A 23274-nucleotide genomic window follows, 5' to 3' on the forward strand; every position below is an offset into this window, starting at 1 on the left:
GCTTTCCCGGCGTGCCCCGCGCGGCCGTTCTCCGCCGTCCCCTCTGACCTCGCAGGGCCCGTCGTCGTTCAGGCATCCGGGTCCTCCGCGCCACAGGGGGAAGATGGCGGCGGCGACATCCGCGATGGTGGCGGCGGCGCTCCCGGCCGAATGGATCCGCAACTGGGAGAAATCCGGCAAGAGCGAGTTGTGAGTTGTGGGGGTGGGGCGAAGAAGCGTAATGGGTGGGTGGGCCGGACTCCTGCCGATCCCCCCCCCGTCCTCCCAGGCCGTCCGTCCGGCCGTCAGGTGGGGTTCAACCCCCTCCCCCCTCTCTTGTCCCGCCCCCCTCCCCGCTTTCCATCCCCTCGAGGCCAAAGACCCCCCTTCCCTCCCCCTCCCCCGCGGCGGTCGCCTTCCCGGCCTCTGGGACTTCAACCCCCAGGATCCTCCGCCCGCCTCGCCCTGGGCTGTAAAGGAGGCAGGAATTCTGGGAGTTGGAGTCTCCAGGCCGCCGGAAAGAAAGTGCAGGCTCCAATGCATCCTTTTTCTCAAAGCCCTGGAATGAGTCCCCCTGGCCCCTCCCCTTTTCTTTCTCTCCCCCTCCCCTTCCCCAGCCTCACTGAGCATCCCACCCACCCCTCTCTCCCTCTCCCCTCCTCCTTTTCCCCCCTCCCTCCATCTCTCTCCCCCTCCTTTCTCCTTGTCTTTCTCCTTTCTCTCCTCTCTCGCTCCATCTCTCTCTTCCTTCTTTCTCACCCTCCCTCTATCTCTCTCTACTTTCTCTATTTCCCTCCCTCCATCTCTCTCTTCCTTGTCTCTCCATCCCTATATCTCTCTCTACTCTCTCTTTCCCTCCCTCCCTACATCACTCTCCATTCTTTCTCTCTCTCCCTCACTCCACCTCTCTACTTTCTCTCCCTACCTCCATCTCTCTCTACCTCCATCTCTCTCCCTTCCTCCCCCTCCTTTCTCTCTCTCCTTTCTCCCTCCCTCCAACTCTCTCTACTTTCTCTCCCTCCCTCCATCTTTCTCCCTTCCCCCCTCCTTTCTCTCTCCTTGCCTTTCTCTCTTCCTCGCTCCACCTCTCTACTTTCTCTCTTTCCCGCTCTCCATCTCTCTCTCCCTCCATCTCTCTCCCTTGTCTCGCTCCATCTCTCTCCTTTCTCTCTCTCTCTCTCCCTTGCTCCATCTCTCTCTACTTTCTTTCCTTCTCTCCATCTCTCTACTTTCTCTCTCTCCCTCCATCTCTCTCCCTTCCTCCCCCTTCTTTCTCTCTCTCCTTGTCTCTCTCTTCCTCGCTCCACCTCTCTCTCTACTTTCTCCCCCTCCCTCCATCTCTCTCTACTTTCTCTCTTTCCCTCTCACCATCTCCTTTCTCTCTCTCCCTTGCTCCTTTCTCTCCCTCATCTCTCCCTTGTCTCTCTCCATCTCTCTCCTTTCTCTCTTTCTCCCTCATTCCATCTCTCTCTACTTTCTCTCTTTCCCTCCCTCCCCTCCTCTCTTTCTCGCTCCACCTCTCTCTCCTTGTTTCCCTCCATCCATCCATCTCTCTCTCCTTGTCTCTCTCTCCCTCTCCTCCCCTCCTCTCCTTTTTCCAGACTTGTCAAATATCTGTCACTTGGGCTTCTTCTTAGCCCAACGGCATTTCAGGATTTGGGTTTGGCCAGTCTAGAGAAAAGAAGGACTAGGAGGGACACGATAAGGCGGCAATCCAGTATTTGAGGGACTGCCACAAAGAAGAGGTGGTCAATTTATTTATTAAAGCACCAGAAGGCAAGATAAGAAACAATGAATGGAAACTACTCAAGGAAGGAGAGCAGCAACCTGGAATTCAGGAGAAACTTCCTAATAGTGAGGACAATGAACCAGTGGAACAGCTTGCCACCAGAAGTTGTGGATGCTCCAACACTGGAGGCTTTTAAGAAGACCCTGGATAACCATTTGTCTGAAGTGGGATAGGGTCTTCTGCTTGAGGAAAGGGTTGGACCAGAAGACCTCCAAGGTCGCTTCCAACTCTGATATTTTGTTAATCGGTGCAACAGTTTGCCGCCAGAAGTAGGTTTTTCATTAGTGGAGGTGTTTAAGAAGAGACTAGACAGTATCTATCTGAAATGGTATAAGGTCTCCTGCATGGACGGTGGGCTTGGATAGAAGACCTCCAAGGTCCCTTCCAGCTCGATTCTGATTCTTTTGTCCTATTTTGACTTCCAAGGTGTCTTCTTCGTACGTGCAAAAAAAAAAGATCCACAGAAAGGAAAGCCATCTATTGAAATGTTCTTAGGAAAATGAAGCGCTAATATAGGGGAACCCCCCCCCTTTCTCTCCCACTCCCTCTATTCTTTACCTGCCTTTAAATCTTTTCAGGGATACTTTGCCTCATTCTCTTAATGTGATTCATAGGTTTCAAGACTAATGGTTTGTCTGTATGTCTTAACGCAACAGTGGAGTTAGCAAAATCAGTTGGAGGTTTTCAAGAAGAGATTGGACACCCATTTGTCTGAAATGCTATAGGGTTTCCTGTTTGAGGAAGGGGTTGGACTAGAAGACCTCCAAGGTCCCTTCCAACTCTGTCATTCTGTTAAATCCCTTAAATCAGGGTCATGGACTGGGGACGGGAACATCTTTAAAGAATTTTTTTTTAAAATCCAAAATGTTCTAACAAAGTCCAGTTGAGTTCAGTGAGGACTGTTTCTGCTGTTCAGTATCGTTGGGTAAAACTTGCATTCCTCTGACTGGAGGCTTTGTCCATGTATCTATTTTAATTTATTTTACGGTATGCTATTGTCATGCCCAGCATGGCTCCTTCGGTTGAACACATTAGGGGTCACAGCTAATGACTGCTAATGTGCTCAAATCCCAGCTAGTTTCTATTTAACCAAAATATCTTTAAGCCGCCTTTTGCTGTTCATAGGAAACGTATAGCAACTTTGGAAAAACATACCAAATGAATGCAGGTATTACCAGTAAAACCCCAAAACAGAATCAAAATGTTGTGTTATATGCATTGATATCAATATACATTGATATGACTGTTTGTAAAATTCAGAATAAGGGAACTTTTTCTTTCATTTACACCTACAACTGAGAAATGAAGCTAGCTGTCTCATGTTCTGAAATAATGAATCCCCCAGTTTAATTCAGTCTGCAAAGAAAATCCTCGGAGAACGCATTAATTGTACTGCATCTCACACAAAGCCGGGATCCTTAAGAAATGAAGACTTAGAATGAATAAGTAAATTTGAACCCTCTCTTCTGCTTTTACTCTTTATCAAGTCTATCTATGGTTGATCGATATACAAATCAGAATTTTTGTAATATTTTCCTTTTAAAGGCCCCAAAATATACAGGTTAATCAAGAATAATCCAAAGTAACTAGTTTGCACATAACACTAACATGCTCGTTGATAATCATTTGGGTTATTTTAGCAGTTTTTATTGATAAGGAAGAAACTAGTGTGAATAATGAAGCAATGTGCGCTAATCTAATCACAATAAGCCCTGTTACTACACAAGTAGTGGCCAAAATTGTGAAAACCTTTTGGGAAAAGTACAGTATTTTGGGGGTTTGATGGCTAATAATACCACTTTTTTGGCGGGGTAGTATCATAAAATGGTTCACCGACAAAAGGGCGATGCACAAAACCGCGCCCGACAAAACCGTGTCACTGACGTCATCAACAGGGCGACAACAGCGCGGAGACAGAAGCACGCTGTAAACCCTAAACCTAAACTTAACACCTAAACCTAACCCCCCTAAACCTAATCGTAAACCTAACCCTAAACCTAATCCTAACCCTAAACCTAACCCTAAACCTAACCCTAAACCTAACCCTAACCCTTAACCTAACCCTAAAGCTAACCCTAAACCTAACCCTTACCTTAAATTGAATCGGCTTTCTTTCAACGCGCTATTTAAAGCGCCCTTCTTTCAACGCGCTGGCTGTTGTCGCCGCGTTGATGACGTCAGCTACCCGGTTTAGTCGGGCGCGGTTTTGTCGTTTGCCCTTTTGATGGGTCACGCCATAAAATTATCTATCAATGGAAAGATAATTTAATTAAGAATGTAATGCAATACTTTTTCTGAAGGATTTGCTATTACAATACCAGTTATAAAGAAGAAAAGTGAAACGTAGAAAAAACGAGATATGCAAAAATTATCACCATGTGAGTTAATACTTAGTTGGGTAACCTTTAGCATGAATTATGGCCTTACAACGTCTTCCCATCAAGTGAACCAAGTTTTTTTTTACTTCTGCAGCTGTTATAATGTGAAACCAAGATTGAATGATTGCTTCTATTAACTGGGTTTGATTGCTGGCTCTGTTTGGCTATAACTTTTCATAGAATACAGATAATTGAACCAACTTTGTGGCATTACATTCTTGATTAAATTATCTTTCCGTGGATATATGATTTTATGGTAGTACTGCTGAAAAAGGGGTGTTATTAGCCATCAAACCTCAAAAATATTCTACACTTTTCCCAAAAGGTTTCTACAATTTTGGCCACTACTGTACAGTTTTATGTTAATGGTCAATTTCCAGATAATATTAGGGTGTTTTTTTTCCTAATGGAGACATCAAAAGTACATTTGGATTAATAAACATAAAAGCATACATATAAGCAGAGGCCAAATTATGGTGTAACAATGTTGTTCGTGATCATTCTTTGGTCAGTTGCTTTAAAAAATATGGACTGGTCACTGACTTGCCACTTGGCTGCATTTCTGATCCCTCCGAATTTACAATTTACATCTAATTTTTTTGTGACAAGGTTTAGACCAGAAAATGCAGCCGTGGAAACTGTTTTAATACGCCCATATTTCTGCAGGAGAACACTGCTAAATAGGGTTAATCTGGATAAGAAGCATTGACTTGTTTATGTAACTTATCTGTGCACAAACACAACGGTTGGTATTTCCCTAGTGCCCCTTATTATCAACTCTCCGGTGCGCTCTATTATTTGTCCTCTTAACTTCTGTTGCCAATTTAAGACCCAGCTCGCTTTAAAACATTGGATCTGAACACCTTCGTTTGCGGAAAAGGATATTGTGACCGATAACGGAAGTTAAGGTTTAGAGTGTTGGCATCATAACGCTGGAAATGGGCATTTTAAACCAACGGACGAGTAGAATTCCAATAAGGAATAACATGCTGCAATTATTTACAATCCCTGTGTAGAGGAATTAGTAGAGAGGTTTCAAAGTGTTCTTGGTTCGCGCCACTCTGGGGTTCTTCATAGTGTGGTACAGTTTCTCCGAGACGTAACAGCACAGCTCGGAAACTCCGAAATGTAACAGAACCATGAATTTCACCAGGGCACCAATGGCATATTTTATTATTTTTGAAGGAAGCATAGTGATATTAGACTAGTAATTTGTGCACTATGCGACAGGTGTTCAGTATTGAGGCACTTCCCTTGAAAATTCAAAATAACCTGCGGAACTTCAGAGTGACAGTTCGGGAAACATGACATTAGTCTTTCAATGTTCACTAAGAGCTGGGAGTTTTCTTCAGTTAAAGTCCAGTAATTAAAATGAGCCATGCAATTTTAGGCCTGATTATGTTATCTGGTGTCTCCTCATTTTGAATTAATAAAAGGCTTTAACAGAGTTTCCCAAATATATTCTTTTTTTGTTGTTTAAAACTGCCTTCTCTTTATCATAACCACACTAGGGATGGCAAATCTATACTCCTTTTCACATGGTTATTATCGTAGAAATTTTAAAAGTATTTGGTGAAGAACCGCTCCAGTGGTTTTTTTTTTAGATATAGCCCTTAATTCTGATATTGTAAGTACGTCCTTCTTAGATGAAACTTACATTCCAAGTGTATAATCTTCAGAGAGAACAAAGAGCAAAATTAACCCCCTGAGTAAGGTATTAGGTTCCTAAAAGATTTGACACTAATGAAAGAAGCCATATAGTGTACATAACCTCCACCTTACAGAGTGGTAATCTCAAGGGCATATATTATATCAAGATTATTTTTTTTATATCCTCTAATCCCTTGTTTTTCAAACTTGGCAACTTTTAAAAGATGTGTGGATTTCAGCTCCCAAAAGTTGAGGAATACGGGTTGAGGAAATCCACACATTTTAAAAGTTGCCAGCTTTGAAGAATACTGAATTAGTTCGTATCGTCATTAATACAAGAAATCATCTACTGCTTTTCTGGATCTTTTTTTTAAAAAAATCTTCGCATAAGCCCAACAGAGTTCACCAATTGCCAAGGCAGTTTTGAAATGGAAGACATTTGTACTTCCTTCTGGTGCCTGCAAATTTCAGCTAACACGGAGAGAAGGGAAGACAGTAGTGAAGAACTAATAGATGGAAGTTGGGAAATTGAAAATGGAAGACATGAAATTGATAAACACGAAGGATCCAGTCAGTTGACAATCCCAGATCCTACAGCCTCACAATGTGAATTAACGGCCGAGAGGAATACAAAATTGGGATCTCTTTTGTTCACTTCAATATTGATGGTCAACAATCCATTGAGTGACCATTCAAAGATAAGATAAGCGACTTGCATCTCTTTTCATACTTAAGACCATTGCAGCAGCCCCATAGTCACCTGATCAAAATTCAGATGCTTGGCAACTGGTTCATACTTATGACGGTTGCAGTGTCCTGGTGTAATCCCCTTTGGCGACCCAAGCAAAGTTCAAGGAGATTCCAGATTCATTTAACAACAGTGCTGCTAATCTAAAACTGCAGTAATTCACTTAATAACTGTGGTGAGAAAGTTGGCAGAAAAAGATAAGATAGATGAGATAACTTTTATTGCCACTTTATTCTGGGACTACTTTGGCACACATTAAAAGTGTAATTCTGATGCCTGCACTCAAAATTTGTTTGTTTGTGTGTATGTATGTATGTATATATATATGTGTGTGTGTGTGTTGTAGTTGTGCTGATAAATAAATAAAGGGCACAAATACAACACAAATGTAGCAAAGGCAACAGTAAAAATATTGGGTTTCTGTCTGGATGGTCTCTTGTGACGAGCCGATAGACAGAGAAAGGAAGCAGTAGGCTTCCTCCCATATTTGGGCATACCAGGGGTTGTGACACTAAATATGTATGTATGTGTGTGTGTGTGTGTGTGTATGTATATATATGTGTGTGTGTGTGTGTGTGTGTTTGTATATATATGTGTGTGTATTGTATGTGTATATAAATATAAATAAATATATGGGGCAAAACTCAACTTTTATAAATAAATATATGGGGCAAAACTCAACTTTCACTTAACGTCAGAAATGTTGGGCTCAGTTGTAAGTCGAGGACTATCTAATCAGTGGCCTTTTGTTTTCAGTCATTGTATTCATCTGGTAGAAATTAGGGGTTGATCTTTGTCGTTTGCATGACATTAATAGCAAAACTTCAAAGCAACTTTGGTCAAGCATCACTTGTCTATGGAATGTTTCAAACTCCCTCATTTTTTTTTCACCCATCCTCTTTTGCTAACTGATTTGTCAATTAATAGAACAGCTGTTTGCCTGGCTTAGCTGGCAGCTGTGAATATTGCTATAAGTAGTGACAGGCTATGATTAATAGCAATTCCTCCATAATTTTACATGACAGTCAATTTCAGTGTTTTTCTTTCATACTTATTACAGCAAAAAAATGGAGACAAATGTTGATTTTATTTTGGTTTATAGGAAAGAATGTCCAAAGAACCTTTTCTGCTAGTGCTTGGTTTAGAATTACTGCTTAAGGACAAATTCATTTTGTGTAAAACTTAAAAACAGAGTGAATTTGTCTTTAAGCAATCATATGCTTAGACACTATTAGTAGATTCTTAGAATCTCTGAGAAACTGCCTGAAATTCAAAATTTAGAAAAGAATCCATAGTTCTTCACCATTAGAGCTTTGACTGTGTAGTAAAGTGTTAATTTCTGAGCATCAGATTGGATTTAAGAGCTCCAATTTTGGATGTACTACTTTAAAGAAACAAAGTTCAGCTTTCAAAGCATCAACTACATAGATGCTCCATTTGAATTAAAAGCCTTTTAAAAGTACGTTGCCAAGATGAAAATGTCTAATATGAAAATGTAATTTAAAATGTAATCATTAAAGCTTAAATCTAAAATTTAGTAATTCTCCCAATGTTTAGGTTTTTATAGCACTCTGCAATTAGGAGAGTTTTCTTGCTTGGCAAAGTTGTAATAAAAAAACTCCACAAAAGTTTTATTCACTTAAAAAAAGAAAAAGTTTTGATAGTGTCTAAAAAAGGATATCCGCTACATATCCAGAGTCCCTCATTCTGCTACAGTACTTAAAATTAACCTAAAATGTTGATTATCATTAAAGCTTCATGTCATCTTTTCAACTCTAAGTTCAAAATATTATTCCCATTGCATGTAACAATCAAAGGGCACAGCTCTTATTTTCTTTTAAACATTTCCTAGGTCTGAATATATTTCTTACAAAGGAAGGGGTTTTCATGAATTACAGACCATAATGATGCAATGGCCTGACCTTTAATCAGCCACAAATTGGTAGCTGTTTAATGGCATCCTTTCTCAGGGAATTGACCTAATTGTTTTGCTTTTGATTTGTCCCCAGCGTTTGATTGAACATTAAAATATTATGAATAGCCGCAAGAATAGATTTCACTAGGCCAGAGGTCAGCAACCCCGTGGCTCTGGAGCTGCATGTGGCTCTTTCATCCCTCTGCTGCGGCTCCCTGTTGCCGGTCGGCTCCACAATTGATAGGGCTTTCGGTTAGGACAGGTAGAGGAAAAAGGACGCTGTGCTAGGAGGAGACTCTTATGGTGGGGGAACCGGATTTCCAGTCGGCTTCAGAATTAAATGGGGGCTTCCCGGTTAGGACCTTTGTGGCTCTTTGAGTGTTTAAGGTTGCCGACCCCTGCACTAGGCAAACCCTTCACCAATTCTGGATACTAAACAATGTCCGTTTCCTTTCAGCTTGCAGCTGTGTCGCGTTCTTTCTGAAAATGCAACTTTTAGAGGTGAGTAAAAACGCTGGAGGTTTTCGTAACTGAGATCAAACTGTAAAAAAAACCTCAAAATCTGTCATTGTATTGTATTTGTATTTGGTTTATTTGTATGCCGCCCTTCTCCAGGAGGGACTCAGTGCGGCGAACAAGTCAGGGGGGGAAAGGGAACATAAACAACAGTACACATAATTAAAATACACGAAAATCATACAGCCATACAAGTCGAGAGGGGAGGGGAACTCATCAACCCCAGGCCTGCCGGCACAGCCAGGTTTTGACGGCTTTCCGGAAGGCCTGGAGAGAGGTGAGGGTCCGGATCTCCGCGGGGAGTTCATTCCAAAGGGCCGGAGCTGCTACAGAGAAGTTCCTCCCCCGGGTAGTAGCCAGGTGGCATTGGCTGGTGGACGGAACCTGAGGAGGCCGACCCTGTGAGATCTGACGGGTCTTTGGGAGGTAATTGGCAGCAGGCGGTCTCTCAAGTACCCAGGTCCAATACCATGAAGGGCTTTATAAGTTACGACTAGCACTTTGAAGCGTATCCGGAGACCGATCGGTAACCAGTGCAGCTCGCGGAGGATAGGTGTAACGTGGGTGTACCGAGGTGCACCCACAATCGCTCGCGCGGCTGCATTCTGGACAAGTTGAAGTCTCCGAATACTCTTCAAAGGCTGCCCCATGTAGAGTGCATTGCAGTAGTCCAGTCTTGAGGTCACGAGGGCGTGAGTGATTGTTGCGAGTGCCTCCCGGTTCAGGTAGGGGCGCAACTGGTGCATGTACTGCATGTCATGTACTTTTCCATAACCGACAACTGCAACTTACAAATAATTAGAAATGACTTGCATTGAGGAAATACGACGCGGTTTTAAAATATGTATCAGTAATACTCCTTGGAATATACTATTCAGTCCCCCTTTTTCTTGCCTCCCAGGTGTCCAGCAGGCCCTCTATGAGCTTGCGTACCACGTGGTCAAGGGAAATCTAAAGCATGACCAAGCATCAAATGTTCTTAATGATATTATAGTAAGTATTTATTTCTACTTCAGTAGTAGTTCCTAAAGCAACTGCCTTTTAGCCTGATGTAACGTTCCCGTGGTTCGTCCATGAGGCCAATGTGGAGAAAAGACAGGACACGATCTTTCTTGGGATGGAGCGACCCAGATTGGGGGTCTGAGAGCCCCTTTTATTGAGATAGGACAAAGGCAGGAGGAGCAATAGCATGTGGTTAAAAACAGCCTGTAAAAGTACAATTTCTAATCTACTGCTCAGGGAAGTTCTGTCTATATATGGTCAAATCCTGGGCGTCATTGGTAGGGCACATCTCAGAATGTTATGTTATGCACTATCAGGATGTTATGGCGTTTTAGAAGTTTGTTTTCTCCTGTGTGGTTCAGCGTGGCTCTGCATGCCCTGGTATGAACTGGGCCATGGGTGACACACACCTACACAAGGAACTATATTGCAACAGCCTGACATGCTCCAATTTAGTGGGAATTGTAAGTGTGATGGAGCACAATAGCAGAGTGCGGTACTGCAGGCTCCTTCTACTGACTGCCGCCTGCCTGCAATTTGGCAGTTCGATTCTAACCAGGCTCAAGGTTGACTCAGCCTTCCATCCTTCCGAGGTGGGTAAAATGAGGACCCAGATTGTTGAGGGCAAGAGGCTGACTCTGTAAACTGCTTAGAGAGGGCTGTAAAGCAGTATGAAGTGTTATATAAGTTTAAGTGTTATTGCTATCTGTGGTTTAATGACGTCGGAAACGGTCTTTGCTGCGGCAAGTTCAAATCCCAGCACAGCGTGACGAAGTGAGTTCCCGTCACTTGACTCTCAGCTTCTGCCCACCTAGCAATTCGAAAACATGTCCCACGCGAGTAGAAAAATAGGTACCACTTCGTTGGGGAGGCAATCGGAACTTGGTGTGCACTGTTAGAAGAAACCCTGCTGGTGCTTCATTTCCCCAGTGGCAATGCAGATTTGTGAGGTGGCTTTGGTGGAGGGAGGGGACCCTGAATTAGGCAGCAAGAAAGCTACTCGGCTTTCTTTCTGGGGTGGAGATAGCTCGGCCCCCTCTGCTGACATCTGTTCTGACCTAGGCTGCCCAAGAGCATGAAGCAAACTCCTTGTTCCGGAAAAAAAAAAAACTTTTATTAATTGACGGTGAATTCTGCTCATTCATATCCAGCAAAGTCTTTCAAGGGAGGCTTTGCAGTCACAGACCTTATCTGGCTTGGAGAGCTGCCAGGCCGATATTTGCAAAAACTTGGCAAGGAGTCTCAGAGTCTCACGAACCAATGAAGCGAACTAATTGTCTCCTGCAAACTCCACTCCCCTTTCGCTCCTCTTTCATTTCCTCTGGGAGGGACCATTCATCATCCATCTGTGGCCTTACTCCCAAGTCGACCCCAGTTCTTTAGCTGTTCCCTTCGTCTGGCAACTCTGCGCATGCGCACACTGGGAACAGGCTCCAGCTGTTTGCCTGCCACACTGATGTCTGACTGAAGGCAGCTGATAACTGGCATACGGCTCTGCCCCCCTCTCTGCCTCCAACGCAGAGCCCTCATCAGAGCCTTCCCCAGACTTCAGGACTGGCCCATCTTCCTCCCCAACCTCCTCACTGTCCGAATCTGCTGCCAACTCTGCTAGCGGGCCACAACACCTTGAGAAGCTCATGAGCATGAACCAAACAGAATTGGCAGCCTTAGGCAGCCAAGCTGCTACTCTGCATTGGTATTGTAGCTTCCTGGCTGACATAACATTGCCATGTACTAAATAGATAAGTGGCAACTATCACCTCCCCAAATTCTCTCAGCCAGGATGAATGCTGATCACCTTGGTTGGAAATTCTGACAGCTGCACCCTGGCTCCACAGGTAGTCCTCAACGTACAACAGTTCATTTAATGACCATTCAATGTTACGACGAAAGGTGGACCATTTTCCCACACCTTTGCAGCATCCCCGTGGTCACATGGTTTTCATTTGGGTGCTTGAAAACTGGTTCATATTTATGACGGTTCTGGTGTCCTGAAAACACGAGATCATCTTTGGTGACCTCCTGACCAGCAATGGGGAAGCCAGATTACCTTAACAACTGTGTCCCTAATTTAACAACCGCAAAGATTCACTTAACCTACGCAGCGAGAAAAATCATTTAAGACGGGGCAAAACTCGTCGGACAAATTTCTCACTCAGCAGCATAAATTCTAGGCTTCGTTGTGGTTGTAAATCAAGGACTACCTGCCTTTGCAAGTTTCCCAGATTGAAGGACAACATTCTGAACCTATAGTACTGCTTTAACTTTGGTGGCAAACAAACTTTTAAAAAAACTTACGGTGCAAAAGTTCTTGGTTTAAAAGTGGAGAAGAAAACCGAATTCTAGAAAATGAAGTCCTTTGGTCCTTCTTCTTTCAAGATGGCTGAAAAGGCCATCGAGGGAAAAGGCTGGATGGTTGACCTATTAATTTCAAGCCTGTTGCCCTAGAAGCTGTTACTGATTCATGTCCATTTGGACATAATTATATTGTTTTAGCTTTGGGCACTGGGAAAGCCGACCGTGGTTTATGATTAACACTTCAGATCTGCACTTTAATTAAGCGGTCGCTACTCTTAGGCTCCAAATCAGAGTAGTTGGAAACGCAGCCCTGCTCAAGGCAAAACACTTTGAAATGCTCCTTGTTTAGAAGCAATAGCAATAAAACTTAGACTTATATCCCACTTCACAGTGTTTTACAGCCCTCTCCAAGTGGTTTACAGAGTCAGCCTCTTTCTTACCCAGCAATCTGGGTCCTCATTTTACCCACCTCGGAAGGATGGAAGGCTGAGTCAGCCTTGAGCCCGGTGAGATTCGAACTGCCAAATTGCTGGCAGCGATACTTAAATAGTTAAATCCACTGTCACACTCAACTTTGCTGCTGAAGTCAGTTTTTAATTCAACTGGCGTCCTGCCCTAAATGTAATTAATAGGTCTGAGTTGGAAGGTTAAGGACATTTTATTTACCTCTTTGGGGCGATGTTTCGTGAGGCAGCTGTCATTCTTAAAACTCTTAAATCAGTTCATGTGCTATAATAGCTTATGGCCACTTGCTGACATACAGATAGTCCTCGGACTTAACGACCGCAGCCTGAGCCCAAAATGCCTGTTGTTCAGCAAGACTTTAGCCACGTGAATTTTGCGTGGCACGTCAAAACCGCGGTCCACTAAAGCGCGCCCGATTAAAGCGCGTACGTGACGTCATCAGCAGCGCAACAAGAAAGAAAAAGGGCGCTTTAAAAAGCGCTTTTAAAGCAAGCCGATTCACATAAAGGTAAGGGTTAGGGTTAGGTTTAGGGTTACGTTAAGCGTTAGGGTTAGGTTTAGGGTTAGGTTTAGGGTTAGGCTTAGGGTTAGGTTTAGGGTTAGGTTTGGGGGGGTTAGGTTTAGATTTACGCGTTAATTTTAAGTTTACTGCTCACAGCGTGATGTTCGTCACGCTGTGATGATGTCACGTATGCGCTTTCGTCGAGCGCGCTTTAGTCTACCGCAGTTTTGTGGTGGAACCGAATTTTGCCCCGTTTTACGACTTTTCTCTCCACAATTCTTCAGTGGATCGCGGCGGCCGTCCGGCTAGTAACACGGTGGTTGAGCAAATCTGACTTCCCCGTTAACTTTGCTTCTCAGACAGTCATAAAAGAGGTGTCAGGTTTGGAAGCCATTTTTTTCTTTTTTGCTTCCTAACTGCCACATTTTTTAGCCCGGGAAATTGGGAGGGGGGGGATTTTGTTGGAGAAGTTGAGCCATAACAACTTTCTTTCTTCTGGGACTTCAACCACTCCTGCAGGGGAGTGGTTGAAAATTGTCTTCGGTTACATTGGAATAGTGGATTGATTTGATTTGATTTGATTTATTCAGTTTGTATGCCGCCCTATTCCCAAGAGACTCAGGGCGGCTAACAATCAAAAAGGGAAGGGGGTACAGAATAAAAAAATTAAAAGACAAACACATTTTAAAAAACAATAACAGTCATACCCTTGAATGGGGCTGAGAGATTCAACAGCCCCAGGCCTGCCGGAACAGCCAGGTCTTAATTGCTTTGCGGAAAGCCGGAAGGGTGGTGAGGGCCCGGATCTCAACGGGGAGATCGTTCCAGAGGGCCGGAGCAGCCACAGAGAAGGCCCTCCCCCGGGGAGTTGCCAGCCAACACTGGCCGGCAGATGGGATTCGGAGGAGGCCTAGTCTGTGGAATCTAATAGGTCTATGGGAGGTAATTGGCAAGAGGTGGTCTCTCAAGTACCCAGGTCCGATACCATGTAGGGCTTTAAAAGTAACGACCAGCACCTTGAAGTGTGTCCGGAGGCCAATGGGCAGCCAGTGCAGTTCGCGGAGGATAGGTGTGACGTGGGTGTACCGAGGTGCACCCACAATCGCTCGCGCGGCTGCATTCTGGACAAGCTGAAGTCTCCGAATACTCTTCAAAGGCAGCCCCATGTAGATTGGACCACGTGGTGGAGTTGGGCCTATGGGGCAACAGTTGTCAACTTTCAACCGGGTGGGGAAAAACTGGAAACTTTCAGATTCAACTTTTCTCAGATGTGCCAGCAATGCAGCTCTAATAAATTGGAAGTTTGAGGGACTTCAGGCTTCGGGGTTTTATTTCGTTGGGGGGTGTTTCTTGGAACCCTGACAAGGGGTTCCCACAATCCCAGAACACTACGACCGTCATAACTGAGTCGGTCGCCCAGCGTCTGAATTTCGATCACGTGACTATGGGGGAAACTGCCACAATGGTTGCACGGAAAACAGTCACAAGCCCCTCTTTTCAGCGTCGTCGTAACTTTGGTCACTAAATGAACTCTTGCAAATTGAGGACTACCTGTAGTAATTGGACAACCGTTTGACCAGGATGGTATAAGGTTTCCTGCCTTGAGCAGGGGTTGGACTAGAAGACCTCCAAGGTCCCTTTCAGCCCTAGGATTATAGGTCGACCTTAACTGCAGGCCCGAATCGATGTAATTTTTTTTTTATGTTTCTCACCTAATAATCTCCTTTAACAGGAATTTCGGGATGATATGCCTTCCATTCTGGCTGATGTATTCTGCATATTAGGTAGGTCTTCCTTTAATTTTCTCAGTGTGGCTGCTTTTAACAGTTTCAAGGAAGAATCGACAGGAAAGACTTGAGTGATTTGTTTTGAAAGGTATATATTAAAGGGTTTGCACAAAAGTTTAGCCATCATAAAGGCTGAGGATTGCAAAAAAGAAATTTTAGCCCTTGACAGAGGAATAATGGAAGTCTGAAGAAGCATCCACATATTTAGGAAGATATAGATATATCAGTGGTGGATTTCAAAAATTGTTTGAACCTACTCTGTGGGTGTGGCCTCCTTTGTGGGAGTGGCTTGCCACCCATGTGACTGGATGGGAGTGGCTTGCCACCCATGTGACCGGATGGGAGTGGCTTGCTGCCCATGTGACCGGATGGGAGTGGCTTGCCACCCATGTGACCGGATATGAAGATGCCGACGACACTTGTCAGAACCACCTTAAATTACCTCACACACAGCACTGGCCTGCATAAGAATAGGATGGAAACTTGTTTTTTAAAAGGCATCTTTGGTTTGCGTTAAAACAACTTCAACACACGCAATGTTCTGATTGCACCACAAACGCAGTAGTCATCCTTACCTTTCACAGAGGCACTGAGTTTTATAAATAGGAGCATGATAGTGTAGAATAATCATATCCAAGGACCAGTGGTGGGTTTCAAAAAATTTTGGAACCTCTTCTGTAGGTGTGGCCTGCTTTCCGGGTCCACTGGTGGAACCTCTTCTAACCGGTTCGGTAGATTTGACGAACCCCGTTCTACCGAATAGGTGCGAACTGGTAGGAACCCACCTCTGAGATATATGTATATAGATAAATATACAAATATACAGGTATGTAGATATATAGGTTCCCTGTGAAGTCAGAGCATGCTCAATAGCCAATGAATTATTTTCCATGTCCTGCCATAGTAGCTAGTTTTATGTATGCACGTATTATGTATAATTTTTAATCCCTGAAATTGCCAGACCAATAGTAACTTCCACAGCGCAGTCTTATAAGGTAGTCTCAGGTAGCCTGGCTGGGGAATTTTGGGAGTTGGAAGTCCACAAGTCTTAAAAGCTGCCAAGGGTTGGATGCCGCTGAATTGGACGGTGACTTTCGTGATAAATATGAGCCCTTCCTAATTGGATGCTGTTCGTTGGTTTTGCAGACATCGAAACCAGTTGTTTAGAAGAAAAAAGCAAAAGAGACCAGTTCATGCAGTTGGTGTTAGCTTGCTTGGTGAGTTATTTTTTACTTGCTGTTAAAAACTTAATTTAAGGAGAAGAGAAGTTATCAAAATGTGCATGTTGGAAATGTTTTAGGACTTATGCCCCACACTTTTTATTGCCCAATTTGTAACGGAAACACCCTCTGCTGAACATTGGGATTAGATCCGGATGTCCAGCGAAATCTTGACTGTAATTCTGAATCTTAATTCAGGATAAATGACACCGGATCAAACTGAGTTATTCTCCTGACCTCCCCCCATTTAATTGCCCTTGTCCTGGAAGAGTTGGAACTTACCATCGTTTATTTAGAGACTTGTGGCTGAGTTGGCGCAGTGGTTAGGGTGCAGTACTGCAGGCCACTTCAGCTGACTGTTATCTGCAGTTCAGCGGTTCTAATCTCACCGGCTCAAGGTTGACTCAGCCTTCCATCCTTCTGAGGTGGATAAAATGAGGACCCAGACTGTGGGGGCGATATGCTGACTCTGTAAACCACTTAGAGAAGGCTGAAAGCCCTATGAAGCGGTATATAAGTCTAACTGCTATTGCTATTGATTATTGCAGCATCCTCATGGTCACATTGTCAAAATTCAAGCCCTTGGCCACTGGCATGTCCTTACCACAGTTATAGAGTCATGTGATCACCATTAGTAAGCTTCCCACCCAGCTTCCATCAAGCAAAGTCACAGATTTAACCACAGCATGCTTCACTTAATAACTGCAAGCATTCGCTTAACAGCTATGCCAAAGGTCAGAGGCAAGGCTAGCTAGAATCACTCAACCAACTGCAAGGATTTGCTCAACAGCTCTGGCCAAATAAAGTTTTAATCCAGTTGTAAATAAAACGCGTGTTTCCCTTTCTTTACAGAACCTGGTTTCCGATACTATATTGAAAGAGCGCCTGGACCCAGAAACACTGGAATCATTAGGGCTTATCAAGCAGTCCCAGCAGTTTAATCAGAAGTCTGTGAAAATAAAGACAAAACTTTTGTAAGTATGTCGTTAACATTCTGCAAAGCTCCATCCCTTTTAATATTCCTGAAATCCCTCAAGACCTACCTGTGTCATTGGTCTTGGGGTTTTGAGATAGCCCCCTTATTTCCATTAACATTTATCCTCTCTCATGCCTTGTGAGATGTATGTATGTATGTATGTATGTATGCATACATACATACATACATATACATATACATATACATATACATATAATCACATTTTTTTAAAAAAAGAATTATTGTTTAGAGTGATTTGCCCAGCGTGACATTTTTTTTTTGAAATGGACACCCATATAAATTTATTAAATAAGGCAGACAAATGACCAGTTTATTCCAACTTCTAACTTTCTAACTTTCATGCTTCCTTTCTTCTTCATTTGTTGAACTGTAGTTATAAGCAACAGAAATTTAATTTATTAAGAGAAGAGAACGAAGGCTATGCAAAACTGATTGCTGAACTGGGACAAGATTTATCTGGAAATATTACTAGTGAATTGATCCTAGAGAATATTAAGTCTTTAATAGGTAAGTCATGTTTTCTGAGATAAATTCTCTAGTTGCAGTTTTCCCTATATTACTGTATGTCCTAGATTTACTACATTTTGAGTTTTCATTCTATTCTATTTCATCCTGTCCCAATCCATTCCCTGTTTTTTATTCTGTTCTGTTCTACTCTATATTCTGTTCTGTTATGTTCTATCCCACCATATCCCATCCCATCCCAATCCATTCCCTGTTTTCTACTCTACTCTATTCCCTCCTTTATCTATTCTGTTCTGTTCTATTTTGTTCTATTCTATTTGTGTCTTCCAATTCTTGCACTTTCCTCTATAATTTAGTTTCCCAGATTAAAAAAAAATATTCCTGATATTAATCACCCTTGAGGATATTTGATTAATTAATATTCAATAGAGGACCATACTTCCTTGATTTTGTTTGCTTAGTGGTCTTGATTAAAAGTAATATTTTTATAACTCCCATCTGTTTAATAGGATGTTTTAACCTGGATCCTAACCGAGTGTTGGATATTATCTTGGAAGTCTATGAATGTCGACCAGAATATGATGAATTTTTTGTACCTTTGATAGAGTCGTATATGTATATGTGTGAACCTCAAACTCTCTGCCATATACTTGGATTCAAATTCAAGTTTTATCAGGTACTGCAGAAGTTCACGCCTTAAAATCCTTCAGTGATTTTTTTGTTCACAATAAAATGCAGGTAGTCCTTGGCTTACGACCACAATTGAGCCTAACATGGGCTTAATTTCTGTTGCTAAGTGAAACATTTGTTGAGGTTTTCCCCATTTTACGACTTGTCTTGCCGCGGTTGTTGAGGGGGAGCACTGTCGTCGTTAAATTAGTCAAACGTTTGTTAAACAAATCTGGCCTTCCCCCTATTCCCCCCCTTCCCCCTTAACAGTTGTTAAGCGAATCCGGCATCTGCCTGCTTGTCAGAAGGTCGCAAAAGGGGATCACGTGATCTCAGGATACTGCAACCGTCATAAATAAGAGACAGATGCCACACCTCTGGATTTTGATAAAAATGACCCTAGGGATGCTGCGACGGGCGTCAGTGTGAAAATTAGTCACAAGTCACTTCGGTGCCGTCGTAACTTTGAACGGTCATTAAATGAACTTTTGTGAGTCGAGGACTACCTGTACTAAAAGGGAGAGAAAAAGTAATATATTTCTCTGTGTAGGTGGTGTGTGTGTGTGTGTGTGTTTGCGGTGTCAAGATTACTGTATTTTTTGGAGTATAAGACACACCGGAGTATAAGACGCAGCAAGGTTTTGAAGAGGATTTAAAAAAAAAAAAAATTGCACTCTGCAAACCTCCCGAAAACGGGTGCGTTTTTTTGCCAAAAAAGGCACAAATAGCCCTTAGGAGGCTTGTAAAGTGCTCCTGGGGGTGGGGCCAAAAACGAGCAAATTTTTCATAAAAACGGGCCTGTTTCTTTTCGAAAAAGTCATGGATAGCCTTTAGGAAGCTTATAGAGTGCTGCTGGGGGCTCGGGGGACAAAAAGTAGCCTGTTTTTCACTCATTTCCGTCCTCCCCAGCCCCCAGGAGCCCCTTGAAAGCCTCCTAAAGGCTATGCATGGCCATTTTGGTGAAGGGGGCGGGGTTTCAGAAAGCAAAAAATGTTGTATTCGATGTATAAGACGCACCCAGATTTTCAGCCTCTTTTATGAGGGGAAAAAGGTGCGTCTTATACTCTGAAAAATATGGTAGTTTTAAAGAAACAATAGATTACGTAGTTGATGAACAAAAGGGAGTTGAATTAAGAGGTGTTTTCAAACATCTTTGATTCAGTGTAAGGCCGTGTAAATTCTTATCAAAAATAAATAAACAAGATGACTTAACCCTGTGTTCCCCAACCTTTGTGGCTTGGTGGCATGGCTGCGGGAGGGAAAGAGGGTACTGGGCCACGTGTGCGATGATCTCACACACGCAGCCCTTGCACGAGTGGTGGGGGTTGGCACGCCCATGTCGTCCTTGGTCAAGGAGGAGGCCGGCACACACGAGTGGCCACCAGCCCGTTGCTCGTGCAAATTGAGCTGCACACATATGCCAACCACTCACGTGGCACAATTCCGATTAAGCCACGCCTCGGTCGTGGGTTTGGGAACCCCTGTCTCAACCTTTAAAAAACCTACTAATGAAAGCCGACACTCTTGATCTTAACACTGTAACTATTTATCCTAAAAATGCATATATATTTTTCTCTCCAGGAACCAAATGGAGAGACTCCGGTCTCTTTGTACAGAGTCGCTGCCATCCTTTTGCAACATAACTTAATAGATCTGGAAGATCTTTATGTGCACGTAAGTTATTTATTTTGCACTTAGCCACAAAATGTGCGTTCCGTTAAGTGCAGAAGATAATCTCTCCCAAACGCGGGGGCTTTTCTGTCATGTAATCCCTGATTTAGGAGCCTATTTACAGTCTCCATAAGAGAATGAGCCATCCTCTCATACTTAGGAAAGAAATCTGAAAAACATAACATGGGCACAGGGGTTAGAGTGCAGTACTAGCAGGCTACTTCCGCTGACTGCCGGCTGCAGTTCGAAGCTAATAATCCAAGCTAATAATCAAATTTGCCTCTCTAGCTCCTGCCATCCGACCACGCTATCCTCGAAGAACACAGGCGGGAAATCGGGGAGGCGAAACAAATTGTAAGGAAACTTACCATGGTTGTGCTCTCTTCCGAAAAGACGGAAGAGAAAGAGAAAGAAAAGGAGAAGGAAGAAGAGAAAATGGAAAAGGTGAGTTCCAGCCGCGCAGGCTTCCTGCCGCGAGATCCGATTGGAGGCGCTAATCATCCCAGCGAATGCAGCTAGGCAGAATTTTCCTAGTGCGCCATCTAACTATCCGGCAACCGTTTTAACAAGCTGGGATTACACCACCGTTCCGGTGGGAATCGGTTTTGCTTTGACTTGCATTGAAGATGTGGCTGATGGGGGAAGGAGTCTTCTCTATTTTAGCCCCAGACAGAAAGACACGTGAACTGAATATAAAATTTTTCTGCTCCAGTCCTCTCATACTCGATATCTTACATTAGACTGCCAAAGTCTATACAGCTAGTTTTTGACTTACAACAATTCATTTATCAAAGATTCAAAGTTACAACTGCCCTGAAAAAAATGATTTGGGACCGTTTTCCACACTTACGGCTGTTGCAGCCAACGGGGAAAGCCAGATTCACTTAACGACCGTGTTCCTGACTAAACAACTGCAGTGATTCACAGTGGCAAGAAAGCTTGTAAAATGGGACAAAGTGTCTCGCTTACCAGCAGAAATTTTGGGCTCAATTGTGGCTCTAAGTTGAGGACTACCTGTGTTGGTATGGTTTAATCTGGCATCTGGATTTTTTTATATATATATATAACCAGGTTAGCCGATAACCCGGCATTGTCTGGGTATTTATTTATAGGGTGAAAATGTCTGGACCAAACATAATTTCTAATGATGGATTTCCCTCTTACCAGAGGGAGTCCCTTTGTGGAGTACTGTGAAGCCGTAACCATGGCAACTCCACTGCGCTGCAGAAGCCATTTTACGGCAGTACCGTAGAAGCCATTTTAAGGCACAACAGGCTGCATCTTAACAGAAGACACACCCCAAGGGATCTTAGGGGTGTGTCACCACCACAGTATTTATTTCCTCTGTTTGGTTGAAATTGCTCGAGGTGTTCCAGAGTTATGCTGGAACACACACACACACACACACACACACACACACACACACACAGCCGTTTATAAATATATAAAAATAAATTTAAAAAACAAAAGTTACTTTCCTCTGCTTGATTATTTTTTTCAGCCACCAGATAACCAGAAACTGGGTTTATTAGAAGCCATGTTAAAAATTGGTGATTGGCAGCACGCGCAAAGCATTATGGACCAGATGCCCCCGTTTTACGCAACTTCGCATAAACCCATCGCTCTCGCTCTTTGCCAGCTTCTCCACGTGATGATTGAGCCTCTCTATCGAAGGTGAACGGGGTCTGAATGTCGAATAAATTGATTAAACCGCTTAATTTTAGGCTTCCATAATTGAAACTTCTTTGGTTTTAGAATTCGTAGCTGATAGAGTAGTCGTTGTGACCTGTCAATGGCCAGCAGAGCTGGCAGCAGATTCGGACAGTGAGGGTTGGGGAGGAAGATGGGCCAGTCCTGGAGTCTGGGGAAGGTTCTGATGAGGGCTCTGTGTCGGAGGCACAGAGGGGGCCAGGGTCGTATGCCAGTTATCAGCTGCCTTCAGGGTCAGACATCAGTGAGGCAGAAGAACAGCAGGAGCCTGTTCCCAGTGTGTGCATGCGCAGAGTTGCCAAACGAAGGGAACAGCTAAAGAACAGGGGTCAACTTGGGAGTAAGGCCATAGGTGGAGGGTCAATGGTCCATCCCACAGGAAATAAAAGAGCAGCGAAAGGGGAGTGGAGTTTGCAGGAGACAATTAGTTTGCTTAATTGGTTTGTGACTCTCCGAGACTCCTTGTCAAATTTTGCAGATATCGGCCTGGCAGCTCTCCAAGCCAGATAAGGTCTGTGACTGTAAATCCTCCCTTGAAAGACTTTTGGAGAGGTTGTCAGCACAAGGAATTTGCTTCAGGCTTTCTGGAAGCCTCAGCCAGGACAGTGGTGGGAGAGTTTATCCATATTTCTTTTATTCCTCAAGGCAGGGGTAAAGGCATTCCTTTCATTGAGTGCCGCTACAGGGTTGTGTTTGACCTCAGCGGGTGGAAGATGTGGGCAGGGTGGGCATGGCCAGCCTGACCTCACCGTCTGCAGCCCTCCCGTGCTCCATTTTCGCTGGCAGAGGTACCGCGAGCCAATCCTTCGCTGTTTCCAAGGCGACCTTGCAAGCAGCCCGCAAGCCTCGAGTTTGAGACCCCTGCCTCAAGCCTTTGGCTTGGGGAAGGGTTATCTCTTGCCCCGCCTGGCATTTTTGAGAAGCTCTTCCCAAAACCTCACATTTCAAGAACCGTCTGAAGAACCTGCCTTTCTCGTTTCAGAGTCGGAGTCCTCAAAGGCGCCAGAGGAACCCCAGTCCCCCCTCTGCAAAACAAGAGAGCCCCAAAGCCGGTCGAACATTTTGAAGACTTGAGGAAAGAAGTGTTCAACATGCTTTGCTGTCTCGGCCCGCATCTCTCCCACGATCCCATTCTCTTCGCAAAAGTGTTGCGTCTTGGGAAAGCCTTTATGAAGGAGGTAGGTCTCAAGGTGCGTCACAATTCAGTAGCACAAATGATCCACTGGAATTTGTGCAAAAATTATAATATTAAAACAGCAACAAACTGGTGGGAACATCAGCCTGAAAAAGTCACCAAAAATCAGATGGTCAAGATCTTGTGGGATTTTCCCATACAAACGGACAAAATACTGGCGCATAATACACCAGACATCACACTGGTTGAGAAAAATAAGGTCACAATCATAGACATCGCAATACCAGGTGATAGCAGGGTCGCTGAGAAGGAACATGAAAAAATCGCAAGATACCAGGACTTAAAAATCGAAATTCAACGACTATGGCACAAACCAGC

General features: G+C 43.7%; 1 protein-coding gene across 1 annotated transcript in view; it reads left to right on the plus strand.

Annotated features, from left to right (window-relative positions):
• The first annotated feature begins 28 nt into the window (after window positions 1-28).
• THOC2 (THO complex subunit 2) overlaps window positions 29-23274 on the plus strand; it is a 59533-nt gene continuing 36287 nt past the window's right edge. Inside the window, 12 exon segments of the mRNA XM_087727632.1 lie at window positions 29-189; window positions 8917-8960; window positions 9877-9968; window positions 14975-15026; window positions 16176-16246; window positions 17102-17223; window positions 17620-17753; window positions 18221-18387; window positions 19962-20054; window positions 20340-20495; window positions 21553-21725; window positions 22744-22939. Coding sequence (XP_087583758.1) covers window positions 104-189; window positions 8917-8960; window positions 9877-9968; window positions 14975-15026; window positions 16176-16246; window positions 17102-17223; window positions 17620-17753; window positions 18221-18387; window positions 19962-20054; window positions 20340-20495; window positions 21553-21725; window positions 22744-22939 — 1386 coding nt within the window. The 5' untranslated portion in view covers window positions 29-103.

Source organism: Thamnophis sirtalis, unplaced genomic scaffold, assembly GCF_051295495.1.
Source record: "Thamnophis sirtalis isolate CommonGarterSnake01/CBP01778 unplaced genomic scaffold, rThaSir2_p1.2 scaffold_13, whole genome shotgun sequence".
Taxonomy (NCBI): Eukaryota; Metazoa; Chordata; class Lepidosauria; order Squamata; family Natricidae; genus Thamnophis; species Thamnophis sirtalis.